This window comes from Purpureocillium lilacinum (assembly GCF_023168085.1).
Source record: "Purpureocillium lilacinum CBS 284.36 DNA, scaffold_2, whole genome shotgun sequence".
In the NCBI taxonomy this organism is placed as follows: Eukaryota; Fungi; Ascomycota; class Sordariomycetes; order Hypocreales; family Ophiocordycipitaceae; genus Purpureocillium; species Purpureocillium lilacinum.
The window spans coordinates 3541297-3554496 of NW_027072112.1; the positions used below are offsets into that span (position 1 = coordinate 3541297).

The following is a 13200-nucleotide window of genomic DNA, read 5'->3' on the forward strand; positions in this document are numbered from 1 at the left end:
GCGTGCCGACACTGGGAGAGGATGGAGCGTCGTCTCCGTGCGCCTTGCTTTTCCTTTGTCTGTTCCGCTGCAGCCCGTCCGTCGGTTCTCTCTGCCGCCGACACGTGTACGTGCAGATAGATGCAGCGGCCGGATGGACGGAGTCGCAGGACCGGCAGGTGATGGTATGCTTGCCCGCGGCGTCTGGTGGTGGTGGTGGGGGAGGAGCAATGCAGATGCAGCAGCGGCAGCAGCCACAATCATCAACCAGCAGCAAGCACTCTGTCGACAGTCTCGAACTACGCCGGCTCGTTCTTGTGCCAAGCGGAGGCTGAGGGCGTGGCGTCGGTATCTCCTCCGCCCTTTTCCTTTGCTTCCTCTTCGCCTCTCTTCGACGCGGCCACCCACCTGTCTCGTCGCGATCTCAGACACTGTCTTGACGAGCGTCTGTCCCTGAGATCTCGCGGCGAAGGTGATCGGGACCGCCGAGGGGTCAATGCCACCACCACCACCAGCAAGCAGCACACAATCGCAGCAATCCCCCCCCTCCTTCCCTGCCTGTCTAGCCGGTTTTCTTTGTCCCGGGAATCCCAAGAAACGACGGACGCGGCACTGCCGAAGCGAGGCGGCACTAGCAATCGTTTCTCCTACAAAGTGCGTCTGGGCGCAAGAGCACAAGAGCATGTGACGGCCGGGGACCCGGAGCGGGCGATCGATTGACTGGCTGACGACGACCAACTTGGGAACAAGCACGAAGGTCGACGAAAAAGTGGGCAAGAGAAGGGGGGGGGGGGGGGCGTGCAACAAAGTCACGCTGGGAACTGGGAAGAGGGAAGGAAAAGGTGGGTGAGGTTTTTGCGAAACGACGAATTGGCGAGCAGTGTTGGAGTGGCGAGCAGCAGAAGAGCGCGAGAGATAGGGAAGGGGTGTTGAGGTTGCAGCCTAAACCAGGGGGGGTGAGGCGAGGTGAGCGTGAAGGTGAGATGGAGAGGGAGAGGAGGGGAAGCGCGAGACGCGACTTGACGCGTCAGAATGTAAACAAAGCCGACGCGTCAACAGGCCAATCACGTCGTCGGATTTATCAGGCGTCGCCCACCCCCCAATTCGGCGGCGCTCGCGGGGCGCCGCCAAGGAAGGGCTTTTGGCGCTGCCTCCGTGATCCTGCCCTCAGCTTGGGCGCGCCGCCGATCCTAGCTCGATGACGCCAGATCATTTTTTCTCACTCTGTCCGTCTCGCTCGGGGTTTTGACTTTTGCCAACGAGCGAAGAAGAAGAGGCGGCGCGTGGGAGCCGAGCCGCCAAACTCTGTCTGCCGCCACCACTACCTACCAACCCGTGGGTTCGTTCGTTTCTGCAGCGAAGAAAGTGAGGGATGACTGATAAGTGATCGAGTGAGATGCGCGACGTCGACACTGCACGGCACGGTACGCACGATACGCGGTCATGACATGTGTTTGGCAACGCGGTCGCTCGCACGCACGCGCAATGCCCCCTCCCCCCCGTCCCAGTCGCACCTGGGAAGAGAGAGAAGTCAGTGCCGTTGCAGCGCCCGTGGATCGCGACTCGCACTCGCGCGACACACGGGCCCGGCGTTCCATTCCAGCGACCGACGTACAGCCTCTGCGGTACGAGGCCACACGGTTCAGCACGTACCGAGAAGGTACGTGGTGCGAGTCCGGGACCGCCCGGCGAGGAATGAAAGAAGCACCTCAGGGCCCCTCTCTCACTCTCTCTCTGATGAGCTCTGCTTCTGTGCCGCCGGTGTCCGTGGTCAAGGTATCAGGCGGCTCCTCTTCGCCGCCCATTCCTCAAAGAAAGACCCCCCCCTTGCTCGTGACATCATACGGCCCGGGTCTCCAGTCTTTCTTTACCTTTGCTGTTCAGCCGGGTCCCAGAAAGCAAAAAAAAATTCGCCGCGTGGTCGGCGCCATCCTCCTCCACCCCAGTCCCAACTCCACGCGAGGTCATCAGCTAGCCAGCTGCCTTGCACCCTCTCCTCCCCTTCCCATCGGAAAGAAAAACGAATCCCTGTCGCTTTTGCCCACCACACACCTCCCTCCCCTCCGGCCATGCCATCGGTAATAAGAGAATGGCATTTTGAAAAGAAGAAGCAAGGAAAAGGACCACAATGGCCGATTAGTATAGTACTACTGGAAGGGGGAGGATAAAACCAGGGAATCGCAAGAATGCGCGCCGCACTATCATCTGGGGGCGGGCGGCCGGGCCTTTGTTCCCGTCTCCGCGCGCGTCGCAGTATCTGCCGGCGCCTTCTTCTCCCGGCGAGATATGGTACGGACGGAACGTACGTAGCCGCTCTCGCCCGCGTACCAGGACAGGGCATCACCGCGGGGAGAGTCAAGTTCGCAAGCCTTGAGCATCCGTGCTTGCGCCCCCGTGGAATGCGTCGCGCCCGCCAGCCGTCCTGATCATTTGCGCCTGCCGCAGGTTGTCTCTACTGCAGTACGAGTACAGCACGTCCCAAGCGTAAGCACCTACGAGTAAGTCGCAGCGCTTCCACGTCCGCGTGCCTCGCGACCAACCTCATGCAAGAGGGGGCACACAGTACTACGCTCTCTCGTCACGATGGAAAGGCCCCCCGCAGCGCAGTACTGTACGTATCATGCCGGTAAATACGAGGTGCTACCTTACTCGTACAGCGGACATGTTTCGTGATCACGCTCTCCTCTCCTGTAAGTACGACTGTACGGTACTGTACTGTGCACGACGACGTACAGTACATCCGGACATGTCCGGGCTCGTTGGCTTGGTCCGCCCTGCTCTGCTCTGCCCCATGCCCAACAGACCGCGATGCGCCCCCGGCGCAGCACCGCGTCCAACAAGAGAGCCACCGCGCATCGCATCGCATCGCATCGCATCACCGAGTCGGTCGGTCGGTCGGTGCCTGACAGGCAGGCCTCGTCGGGATCCAGGCGCTTTCGCAGACCCGAGGTCCCCTGCTGGCGCAGCCCGCCATGTGCGTCCCGCGGTCTGTGCTTCCATACGGACATCCATCGAGTCGTCGGCCAACTTGCCAACGATCTCGATCTCACCACCAAAAACCATTCATCACATCTATAGCATCGCGCACGTATAAAGGAGTATATGAATCTTTGAATTGTTTGCAAATTAGATAGTCATGCAGCCGCCGCCAGACACCTCGCACATCACCCCCTGACCCTGGCAACTTGACCGCAACCCAAGTACGCGCTACTGACTAGAAGCCCGACAAAGGCCAACCCAACATCCCAGCTACCATCTCCAACGCATGCTAGTTTAGTCCAACACGCGACCGGCAACCGCCGCCTGGCTCTTGTCCTTCGTAGTCGTCTTCTTGAGCGCCTTGCCCATTTGAATTTCGCCCAGGAAACCCGCCGGGCGGCCACCACCACCTGATGGTGGCGGAGCCGGCGCGTCGCCAGGGGGAGGGGGAGGGGGAGGAGGCGGCGGACCACCGGCCCCGGGCATCGGCGGCGGAGGAGGAGCACCCGACGTCGGCATCGGAGGCGGTGGTGGCGGCGGCGCTGTAGGCGCGTCGGAGCTGGGCATCGGCGGCGGCGGCGGGGGAGACATGGGCGCATCGCCTTGCGGCATCGGAGGCGGCGGGGGAGGGGGAGGGGGAGCAGCTGGAGCATCAGACGCAGGCACCGGGGGAGGAGGCGGAGATGCAATGGGCGCATCGTTGGCAGGCGCCGGGCTCGCGGGCGTCGACTCCTTTCCAGTCGCCGACAACGGTCGAGGCGGAGCCATTGTGCCAAACAGGATCGAGGCAAGCTGAGCTGCATTGCCGCCGCCCGGGCGGTCATCGTCCGAATCGTCCTCGTCGTCGTCCTTGGTTGAGCCCCAGTCCTCCGAGTCAGCGCGCTTCCTCGTGATGGGCCCTGTCGGTGCAGGGGGCGCCTTGTTCTCCTGTGTCATGCGGTGGAACGGGTTTGTAGATGGATCCGCCGCGGGAGCAGGCGGTCGCGTCACCGGGGCAGCGTCCGTAGAAACTGCTGGCGACGACGCCTCCGATGCCTGCGACATCATCTTGAAGTACGGGTTCTTGCTCTCAGTCTCTGCGGGCGGCGAGGTGACGACCGCCGGGGGAGGCGGAGATGTGGCCGGGATCGCCGGCGGAGGGCTAGGCTTTCGCTCGTGCTCGTGGTGGCTGATTTGGCTGCCGCCCAGCGTCGGGGTCGACTCCTGCGGCGTGATCTGTTCCGGGCCTTCGTCGTCCGAGGAAGAGTCGTCGTCGTTCATGGCTTCCAGCTGGCGCTGAAGTTCCAGCTCACGCTTCTTGGCGGCCTCAATCTCGGCACGTCGAGCCGCCATCTTGGCCTCCTTCTCCTTGGCCTCGGCCATGGCGGCCTTCTTCCTCTTCTTTTCCTCCTCTTTCCTCAGCTTGCCCTGTCTGACCTGTTCCTCGAGTGCCTTCAGGCGGGCCGCGGCTTCCCTTTGCTCCTTCTCAAACTCGTCCTCCGCTTCTTTAGCCGTTTCCCTGAGAGCATAATCAGTCACCCGTCATATTCACGTAGAGAACACCATGTAACTTACTCCATCACTTGCGTCTCACGCTGTTGCTTCTCGTGCTCTTCGGCAAGCCTTGCCTCCTCAGCAGCACGTATGGCCTGCTCGTCTTCGGCCTTCTTTGCGTTGTCGGTCTCAGCCTTGGCGCCCTTCCTGGTCGGAGGCGGCGGCGGCCGTTTCGCGGAGCCTTGCGACGCCTCCGTGGCAGGGGCCGGAGGAGGGATGCCCTGCTCCTCCGCCAGGCGGGCTTGACGCTCGGCCTCCCGACGCGAGTCCTCTTCCTCAGCTTGTCGGAGTTTAGCTGCGCGCTCTGCCCTCTCGCGCTCGGCACGCTGAGCGGCGCTTTCGCCCGACTTCGACGGGGCCTTGATGCCGAGAGCGGCCAGACGTTCAGCCATGCGCTGCTCGGCCTGCTGCTTGATGAACGCGGCACGCTCTTCCGGAGTCTTGTAGGATGCGTACGACCCACCGGCGGCGGGTGGTGTGGCCGTGCGAGACGTTGACGATGGGCTTTCGATCTCGCCGCGCGGACTTGCTACGCGCTCGGGTCGCGGTGGCTCGGCTGCGGCGGGCGACCGGGAGGCTGCTGGCTTATCCTGAGCGCGGAGACGCGCAGCTCGGCTCTCCCTTTGAAGATCAAAGATGAAGTCTCGAACCTCATCCTCCACCCCCAGGCCATCTTCCCAGCGCCGCTTCTCATGCTCGCTCGTGTTGTCCTTGCCACCGTCCTTGAGGCTGTCCTCGATTCCACGTGCAAAGTCGCGCACGCTTTCCTCGACGTCGCGAACCATGCTTTCGTTGGCCTCCTTCTCGCTCTTGGCCTTGATCGTCTCCTCTTCCAGCCGCTTGGGCGCGTCATGATCTTCAGGTCCGACGTCGACCTTCTTGCCAGTCAAGGCAGCAGTTCGCTGCTGCATCATGGCCTTGGCCCTTGCCTTCAGGCGATCCGACTCCGTCACGGCACCTCCGGGACCGGTACCAACAATCGGAGCGCCGCTGCTGGGGTGCGCCTTGGCATCCTTGAGGCGGAAGAGCTCAAGTCTTGCCTCCATGATCGCCTTTTCGGTCTTGCGCACCTGGGAGGCAAGCTCGGGGATCTTATCGGTGAGGTTCTGGAGCTGCCGCTTCAACGCGCGCCGCTCAGCGTCCGAGTCACCACTGGCGAGTGCGGCGTCGGGGTGCGCATCGATATCGCCCTGCATGCGTCTGATACGGCGGTACAGCTCCTCAGCTTCGCGACGGTCGCGCCGGTCCAAAATATCGTCCTCCTCGTTGTTCTTCTCATCAGCAAAGTCCATGGCATCGAGGAGAACTTGCTTCTCCTTGATCTTCTTGCGGAGCTGATCCAAGGACAAGTCATCGCTGGACGCAACCGAGGCAGGGGAGTCGGAACGGACGGAGCTATCGCCCATCCTGCGACGCGCGCTGGACCTGTATCCAAAGTCTTCGTCGTCGTTGCGGAAGACAGTGGCATCTTTCCGCGCAGCGGCTGCGGAGCCAGCACCGCCCCTGAACGACCGGTTCTTCATGTAGCTCACTCCGGTCTTCTGCGGCAGCAGCGCAGCACCGGAGTTCTTTCGGAAATCCGATTCCTGGTTCAACATGTTCTTGAGCGTACCGATTGACTGATTAAAGTTCCTTGTCGAAGGTGGGACAAGCTCGGCAGGCAGGGTGTTTGGAAGTGGGTAGCCGTTGAGCTTTCTGTAAATCAAGTGCATGGCAACGGCAAACTCGTCGAGGTCCAGGCGGCCCTTGTTCCCATTGTCCGAGAGAGTCCAAACCCTCTCGAGGTCGGGCTTCTCAAGGCCACTCTGGCCGAAGATCTCAATAGCCTGATCACCACCGATGTAGCCCTTGCCCAGACCGTCCCAAGCCCTGAACAGCGAGTCGTATCGGGTCTTTTCTTCCTTCGTAATGGCCCAAGGAATGACGGCGTTCCCTTGCAGGCCCTGAGTCGTGTACGAGCCAGCCTCGCGACCTTGTTGGGGCATCATGCGGGCTTGGAGAGCGTCGATGTTCGGGAGACCAGTGGACGGCGCGTTAACGAGACCCCACTGCCCGGGACGTCCTGTAGGCTGAGCGTTGAGGGGAGCCGCCATACCACCCGAGGGGGGCTGACCGAATCCTGTCGGCATCGGTGGCATCGGTGGGCGAGGCCCGGCGTAACCTGTTGGCTGCGGGTTCTGCATGCCCTGGAATCCGGTCTGCTGAGGCTGGAAGCCTTGGGGCTGGCCGCCAAAGCCGGTCTGCTGCCCTGGGAAGCCTGTCATTTGCGACTGGAGAATCTGTGAGTTTGACGCCTGGGGCTGGGGCTGCTGAATAGTCGGTGGAGAGGCGTTGCCAGCCCTGAAGTTGGGTGCATTGCCCGCGGGCGTGGGAGTTGTCGAAGATGGCCCGTCCTCGACTACGCTGAAGCCAATAATATCCACCATGCTCGAAACTTCGTTGCGGATGTTGTCGGGGAGAGTGGAGGGCAGCGACTTTCCGGTCAGCTTCAAGTTGCAAAGGTACATGGCGAGCGCGAACTCGGGAAAGTACAGCTCGCCGGCTCGAGTAGTGTCAGCGAGAGTCCAGATATGGGACAGGGAGTCGCCGTCGAGCCGGGATCGGAGAAGCAGATCGCGAGCCTTGTCGCCAGACATGGTCGTGGACTTGTCCCCGACGGCAGACTTGAAGAGCGTCTCGAACTTGGCCTGATCCTGCGCCGTGATGAACGACAGCCTGATGTTGGGAATCTTGTTCGTCTTCTTCGACTCCGGCACGCGCTCCTGGGGCCGCGATGCGGAGCCCGTGTGGAACGAAGCCGCCATGGCGGAGAACCCGGTCGCCTGCGGCTTCATAGGGGGTGGCGGCTGCGAGGGGCCCGACGACTGCTGCGGCGACGAGGAAAAGCCCGTCTGCTGCGGGGGCTGCAACGACGAGGGCTGCTGCGGTTGCTGTTGCTGCTGTTGTTGCTGGAACTGCTGCTGGAACTGCGGCGGGATGGCGGGCATCGGCGGAGCCCCTGTCTGGAAGTTCTGCTGGGGCTGGCTCTGCGTCGGAAACCCGGTATACTGCTGCTGGAGCGCCGGCTGCTGCTGCGGCTGCTGTCCAAAGCCCGTCGGCTGAGCCTGCATCGGAAAGCCGGTATATTGTTGTTGAAGCGGCTGTTGCTGCTGCTGCTGGCCGAAGCCCGTCGGCTGCGGCGCGAACGGACCGGGCTGCTGGCCCGCCGGCTGCTGGCCTCCGCCCATGCCGGCGTTGAAACCATACTGCTGCTGCTGGCCGCCGCCGGGGCGTTGGCTATTGCCTCCTCCGAGGAAGGCGCTCGAGTTGGAGTACATGGTCGGCGCGAGAGCCCGCCAGGGGAGCTCAGACGTCAGCTATGTGCTTGCCGCGTGGCACCGACGTGCTTGGGGCGACGAGAGCCGGAGCTGCTGCTGCTGCAATCAAGCACCCGCCCGAGCTGTGGTGCGTTAGGTTGTGGCAGCGAGCTGATACACGCCGTCAAGGAAAATTGCAAAAGCTGCAATTGAATGGCCCTGCGAAACGGAGCGCGCGAGCGGGAGCTGCTCGCGTGAATGCAGGTCGGGGGCGGGTGGGAGGTGGTTGGTGGGCGAGAGGAAGAGGATGACGAGGCTTCCGCCAGCTCCTCCGGAGTTGATGAATGGATGCCTCAACCTGCGCCCCGGCTGCAGCGCTGCAACAGACAGGAACAAGGCAGGCGGGCAGCGCTAGGCTTCGTCGGGCCACTGATGAGGTGAGAGCGCCAGCCTAACAGCGACGCGAGCGCTGTACGAGTAAATTGCGTGGCTTGTGCCCCAGTTTCTGTACCCCCTGACCCCACCAGCAGTGCTGTGGCTTTGCTCCCCCGTCATCGACACCTTATGCAATTAAGCGAAGGTGCTTGTTCGGTGAAGGTACCTACCACCCGCCCCCGTGTAAGTGGGAATACCTTCCACCGCGTCGGGCGGCACACCGCATCCGGTCTACACTAACAGCAGTCAACCAGTATCAGCCCGCTTCCAATTTCTAGCGCAGGTCGAATTGCTTGCTCACGCGACGACATGGCGCACCGCGGACCTCATCCGCCCTTCATTACAAGTCAAAAAATCTTCAATTGGTATTCACACAGGGGTATCGAGCCAAAAGCCATCGTTCCCATCACCGCCTCCAGCCAACGCCGTCGTCTCAAGCAGGTAGATAATCAACGCATCCAACGCCTCGCCAACCAATGAGCCGTTCAAATGCAAGCACCATGTCACAGTCAGTCCATATCTCAGGGTGACTCGTCTTCTGCCCCGTCACCCGTCCCTCCATCCTCTTCGTCAATCCGGGTAGTCGTGCTACCCCAGTATCGTCTGAATCTCTTCATCTGTAGTCCTCCGTCGGCGTCTGGCGCCTCCGAATATGTGTAGTTGTTGTCTCGGGCGTCCCCATACGCCCCGAACGCAGCCAGAGCTCTCTGCACGTCTGCAAGGCTAAAGTCCTTGTCCGACGGGCTCTCCAGCTCAGGCGGGCTCGGGATGCCGCCCGTGCTCGCCCCATCCGTGGTCGGGCTGATGGCCACCTCGCTAGAGACCGTAGACACAGGTCGCGCAATGCTCTGTCCGACAATGTCGGTTGAGCTTGGGTGCGCTGATACCGAGATGTGGCGACGCTGAGGAGAAGCAGATCCTTGCGAGCTCTTGGCTCTTCGGGACTCGAACTCCCTACGTGCGAGTCCTCCGAAGGCTTCCGAGAAGGCATTCTCCACCTCGCCGAGTCTCCCGCTCAACTGTATCACAGTCTCATCATCAGATTCCTCCTTGTCAAGCAGTATCTGTTGATTTCTTTGGAGCACGCGCTCCAAATCGGCCACTGCGGCATCCCACTCATCTCTGAGCTGCTGCACCAGCGGCTTTCCGGTTCCGGGCTGGACCTTCTCGGACCGGAATCTCGCCATGACGGATGACCGCCGCATAATTGGTGTAGGTGCGCCTGCTGTCTCTACGGACTTGCGGATCGCACGGGACAGCTCTTGTGCCGAAAATGCCGAGAAGTATCGAATCGTGGTGCTGTCCTCCAGGTGCTTGATAAGGTGGCGAAAGTTTGACAGGTTAAAGTCGTTTCCTTCACAATCAAGCGTATGCAAAGCCTTGTTGCCGGAAATAGCCTCGGCAAGGTCTCCGATGTTGATGTTCAGCATCTGGCTTCGCACTCGGAGGTGCTCGATGCGCGTGTTTGATCGCATACCACTCAAGGCTTTGGAGAATTCTCTGCCAAGTCGGCCCTCGTCCAGCTTTGAATCGTACCCGGATATGTCCAGGAATCGCACAGTGTCATTCTTCGAGAAGAATTCGGAGACGGCCTGGCAGGCGACTCCGCTTGCCGAGTCAGGGGTGGCAGTTCCGGCCAGACTGAGGCATTCGATGGTCTTATTCACCGTCAGAGCGCGCAACAGCTTGATGTAGTTGGCCTCAGAGGCAAACTCGATCATCTGCAGAAACACGCTCCAGGGCCCATAGCCGTTGGCAATTGCACTGCAGAGGTCGTCAATGCCCTCATCCAAGCGATTCCCGTTCAGGTGGATGGTCAGCCGCCGCGCTTGCCCCATACTGCGGAAAAGACGCGAGATCTGCTTCCCGGTCAGGCCGCAATTGTTGAGGCGCACGAGCTGCAGACCATGCGAGTTGTAAGTGCCCAGGTAAGCAGCAAGGACGTCCACCGTGGCATCATTGAGCTAGGAGGCAAGTCAGCTTTCATTCTTTCAGAGCTATCGCCGCCGCACTTACCATGATTCCAGATAGGTTCAGATCCTGGAGTGCCCACTTCATGATTGTCTCGCCGTCGAATAGTGACGCATCCGACATGATACGTGTGTTTCCGGCGATGTTGAGCGAGACTAATCTCTGCAGCTTCTTGAGGGCTCTCTGAATGATGTCAAATCGGACAATGCCTTGGTTATCCGAAGTGTCGAGGCACTCCAAGGAGTAAGCCTGGCTACCCAAGGCTCCCCAGAGCTGCGACAATCCAGCGTCCCCGAGAGCACATTTCGCCAGGTGGAGCTTCTTGATGTGCACGTAGTCCAGCGCCAGCAGATTTGCTAGAACCAGTTAGCACACAATCCTCTTCCCCCGACGAAGGTTCGACCTACCAAGCTCGTCCATGTCGCCCAGAGAGATGGGGTTGCCGGACATGGAAATGCCTTGGCAGACGGACATTTGCAGCCTCCAAAGCATCAAGATAGGCTTCAACAACTCGGAGCTCTTCTTGCACAGTGCCTCATGATCATACTGCAAGCGGCTCAGTCTCTGGCTGGTCTGCAGCCCGAGCGTATTGGTCAGGTCGATGCTCCGAATAGACTCGGAGGTGAAAGTCAGCGCATGGATCTCCTGCTCGAGGATGGTCGCCTGGAGAAGGATCTCATGATGATCTTCCGAAATAGTCATAGCTAGAACTCATCAGTATATTTCTGGGGCGGCGGAGTCTGATGAGGGGCTGCTCACAACTCAACGATCTGTACGCCACGCCGTCTCCATACTGGGAATAGTCATTCTTGCCAGCAAGCGATGACAGGTCAACATCGCGAAAGGAGAGTGCCTTGAAGAAGCTGTTGTATCTCAGCGCGCGGAAGACGGCGAGCAGCTGCAACGGTGAGTAGGCGGCGCCATCAGGGGGGAGCAGGCGAAACGCGGGGTGCGGCGGGGCATTCCACTCAATCTTCCACGCGGGCACCTGGACCTGGTATGCGGCACAGTATGCCTGGAGGCTGCTTTCGAGGCCGCCAAGGTCGTTGCCCTTGGTAAGTTGAAGAGGGGGCGGAAGACCCTTGACCTCAAAAATGGTGTGCTGCAGGGACTGAGGCCACATCGGCTTCAGGTTACGGTCGGCCTTAATGAGCGCCTCGATGATACGCCGATACTGAACGCTGGCCAGGTCAAGTCGAGTCTCGCGGCCGAAAGGTGAGCGAAAGCACATGATGAAGCGCTGCTCGTGCGAGGCCACCGAGGCCTTGAACCGCGTGAGGGTCACGGTGCCGTACGAGACGGCCTTGACTCGCAGGTCGCCAGGGAGCGTCGAGTGGTCGGCCTTGAGCACCTCGATCAGGTGGCACATACAGGGTCCAATGATGAAGTAAAACGACGACGAGTCGTTGTGGTCGTGGGTTTCGTCGGCGCTGGATGCCCTCTGAGTCTGTCCGAAGACACGTCTCGCGACGGGGAATACGAGGTTCTGATGTTCTCCATCAATGCCCTCCACCGAACGAACGATGTGATTGACGCGGGTCTTGAGGTTCTCGGGGATGAGAGTGCCAGCGGGGTTCTTTCGAAGTCTCACCCTACACGCTCGGTGAATGGCTGCCAGCCAGTCGTCTCTCTCCTTTGGCAATGCGAAATGCAGATGTGCTTTGCAGTAGGCGAGTCGTGGCCACTGGGAAAACCACCATACCTCGATGCCGGAGCGATGGTGGGCCGAATCCTCGTTGAAGGCGGCGACGATGGAGCGTAGCGGGATGTCCAGGCGTACATCGGCGGACGAGGTTTTGCCTGTGCATACAGGCCCTGCGTCCTTTGCATGTGGCTTGGTCTGGCTTAGCTGAGGGAAGGCGTTCCTAGCGGCGTCGACAGTGATAAACTTGACCAAGCAGTGATCCGACAGGACGAGGTACTCTGCCCGTGCCTTGAGGAGCGAAATGTCCGCCTTGAGGGGGCCATAGTGGACGACCTCCATGGCCGAGTATGGCTGCGGACCCTCGATGGGACTTCCGGGAGCCTCGGCGGGAGACCCATGGCCTCCGGAGTCTTTGGATACGCGACGGTGCAGTCGCCCAATCATGGACCCGGAGTTGGAGGGCGTCTTCTGTAGCCTGCGCGTTGAGGATGAGCTTCTGACCGAGTTGGCAGCGATGGAGTCCATGGAGGAGCTGCTGAGGGAGCGGAGAGCCCGCGTGAGGACCCGGGGAGCCTTGCTCTCGGACGCCTCCGTCATCATGGCCTTTTCGGAATCATATTGATGGGAGGTGGCCTGACCGAGGGCGAGGCCCGAGGAGCTCCTCCACTTCCACTTTTCGACGCTCATGGTATACGAATCGAGGCGTCGCGCCAGAAGGTCGTTGCCTCGAGCTGGGGGGTATATGCGACGAAGCAATGTGTATGTTGTCGTACGAGGTCTTAGAAGGTCATGGCGAGGTGGACGTCACGTCAGCCGCTGAAGAAATGCGAGCAAGAGTCTTCTCCAGTCGACAGTGCAACGGTCGGGACAGAAACCCCCGGGTGCTGCTGTGGCAGGTCGATTGACGCAATGTCTCAGCCACAGACGGATGGCCTTTGTACAGGGCCGGGAAGCGTGGCAGCCAGGCCCTTTGATATCTGAGACCCTCCGCAAGCGTCACTCTGGAAACGACGATGGGCGGCAGGAATTCGCCACAGCGTGGTCAAAGACGTGTATGAATGCGGGCACGGCAGATGATGTCGACAGCTGCACTCGGATTCACGATGGCAGCTCCACTCCGAGGTATTGACTGCTCTAGCCGGGGCTCTTGTTCGGTGCGCAGAGAGCCAATGCCAGGCACCGCGCGACCTTCCCTAGCCGGACAAGGGGAATGCTTCTCGACGGAGAGAATCGACTCGACAACGCACGTTCCGGACCGGGCTTCCGGGCTCGGGAGGACAACAGGGAGGCTCGGAGAGTTGGCGGGCCGGTTCGCGCAGCCACCTCGGCCGCCTAGCAGGTGAAGCTGGCCGCGAAGGGAAA

At 60.9% G+C, this 13200-nt stretch overlaps 2 protein-coding genes across 2 annotated transcripts; both read right to left on the bottom strand.

The window, feature by feature from the left end:
- Positions 1–3252: 3252 nt before the first annotated feature.
- On the bottom strand, positions 3253–7808 carry PLICBS_002838 (actin organization and endocytosis protein; the record flags this gene model as incomplete). Its single annotated transcript, XM_065600090.1, has 2 exons — positions 3253–4456; positions 4513–7808. 2 exons carry the CDS (start codon positions 7806–7808, stop codon positions 3253–3255), a joined length of 4500 nt encoding a protein of 1499 aa, XP_065456162.1.
- A 935-nt stretch (positions 7809–8743) lies between these two features.
- PLICBS_002839 (uncharacterized protein) lies at positions 8744–12525 on the bottom strand (the record flags this gene model as incomplete). Its single annotated transcript, XM_018322547.2, has 4 exons — positions 8744–10186; positions 10239–10549; positions 10601–10897; positions 10953–12525. The coding sequence occupies 4 exons, from the start codon at positions 12523–12525 to the stop codon at positions 8744–8746; spliced, it is 3624 nt and encodes a 1207-aa protein (XP_018180027.2).
- Positions 12526–13200: the final 675 nt, after the last annotated feature.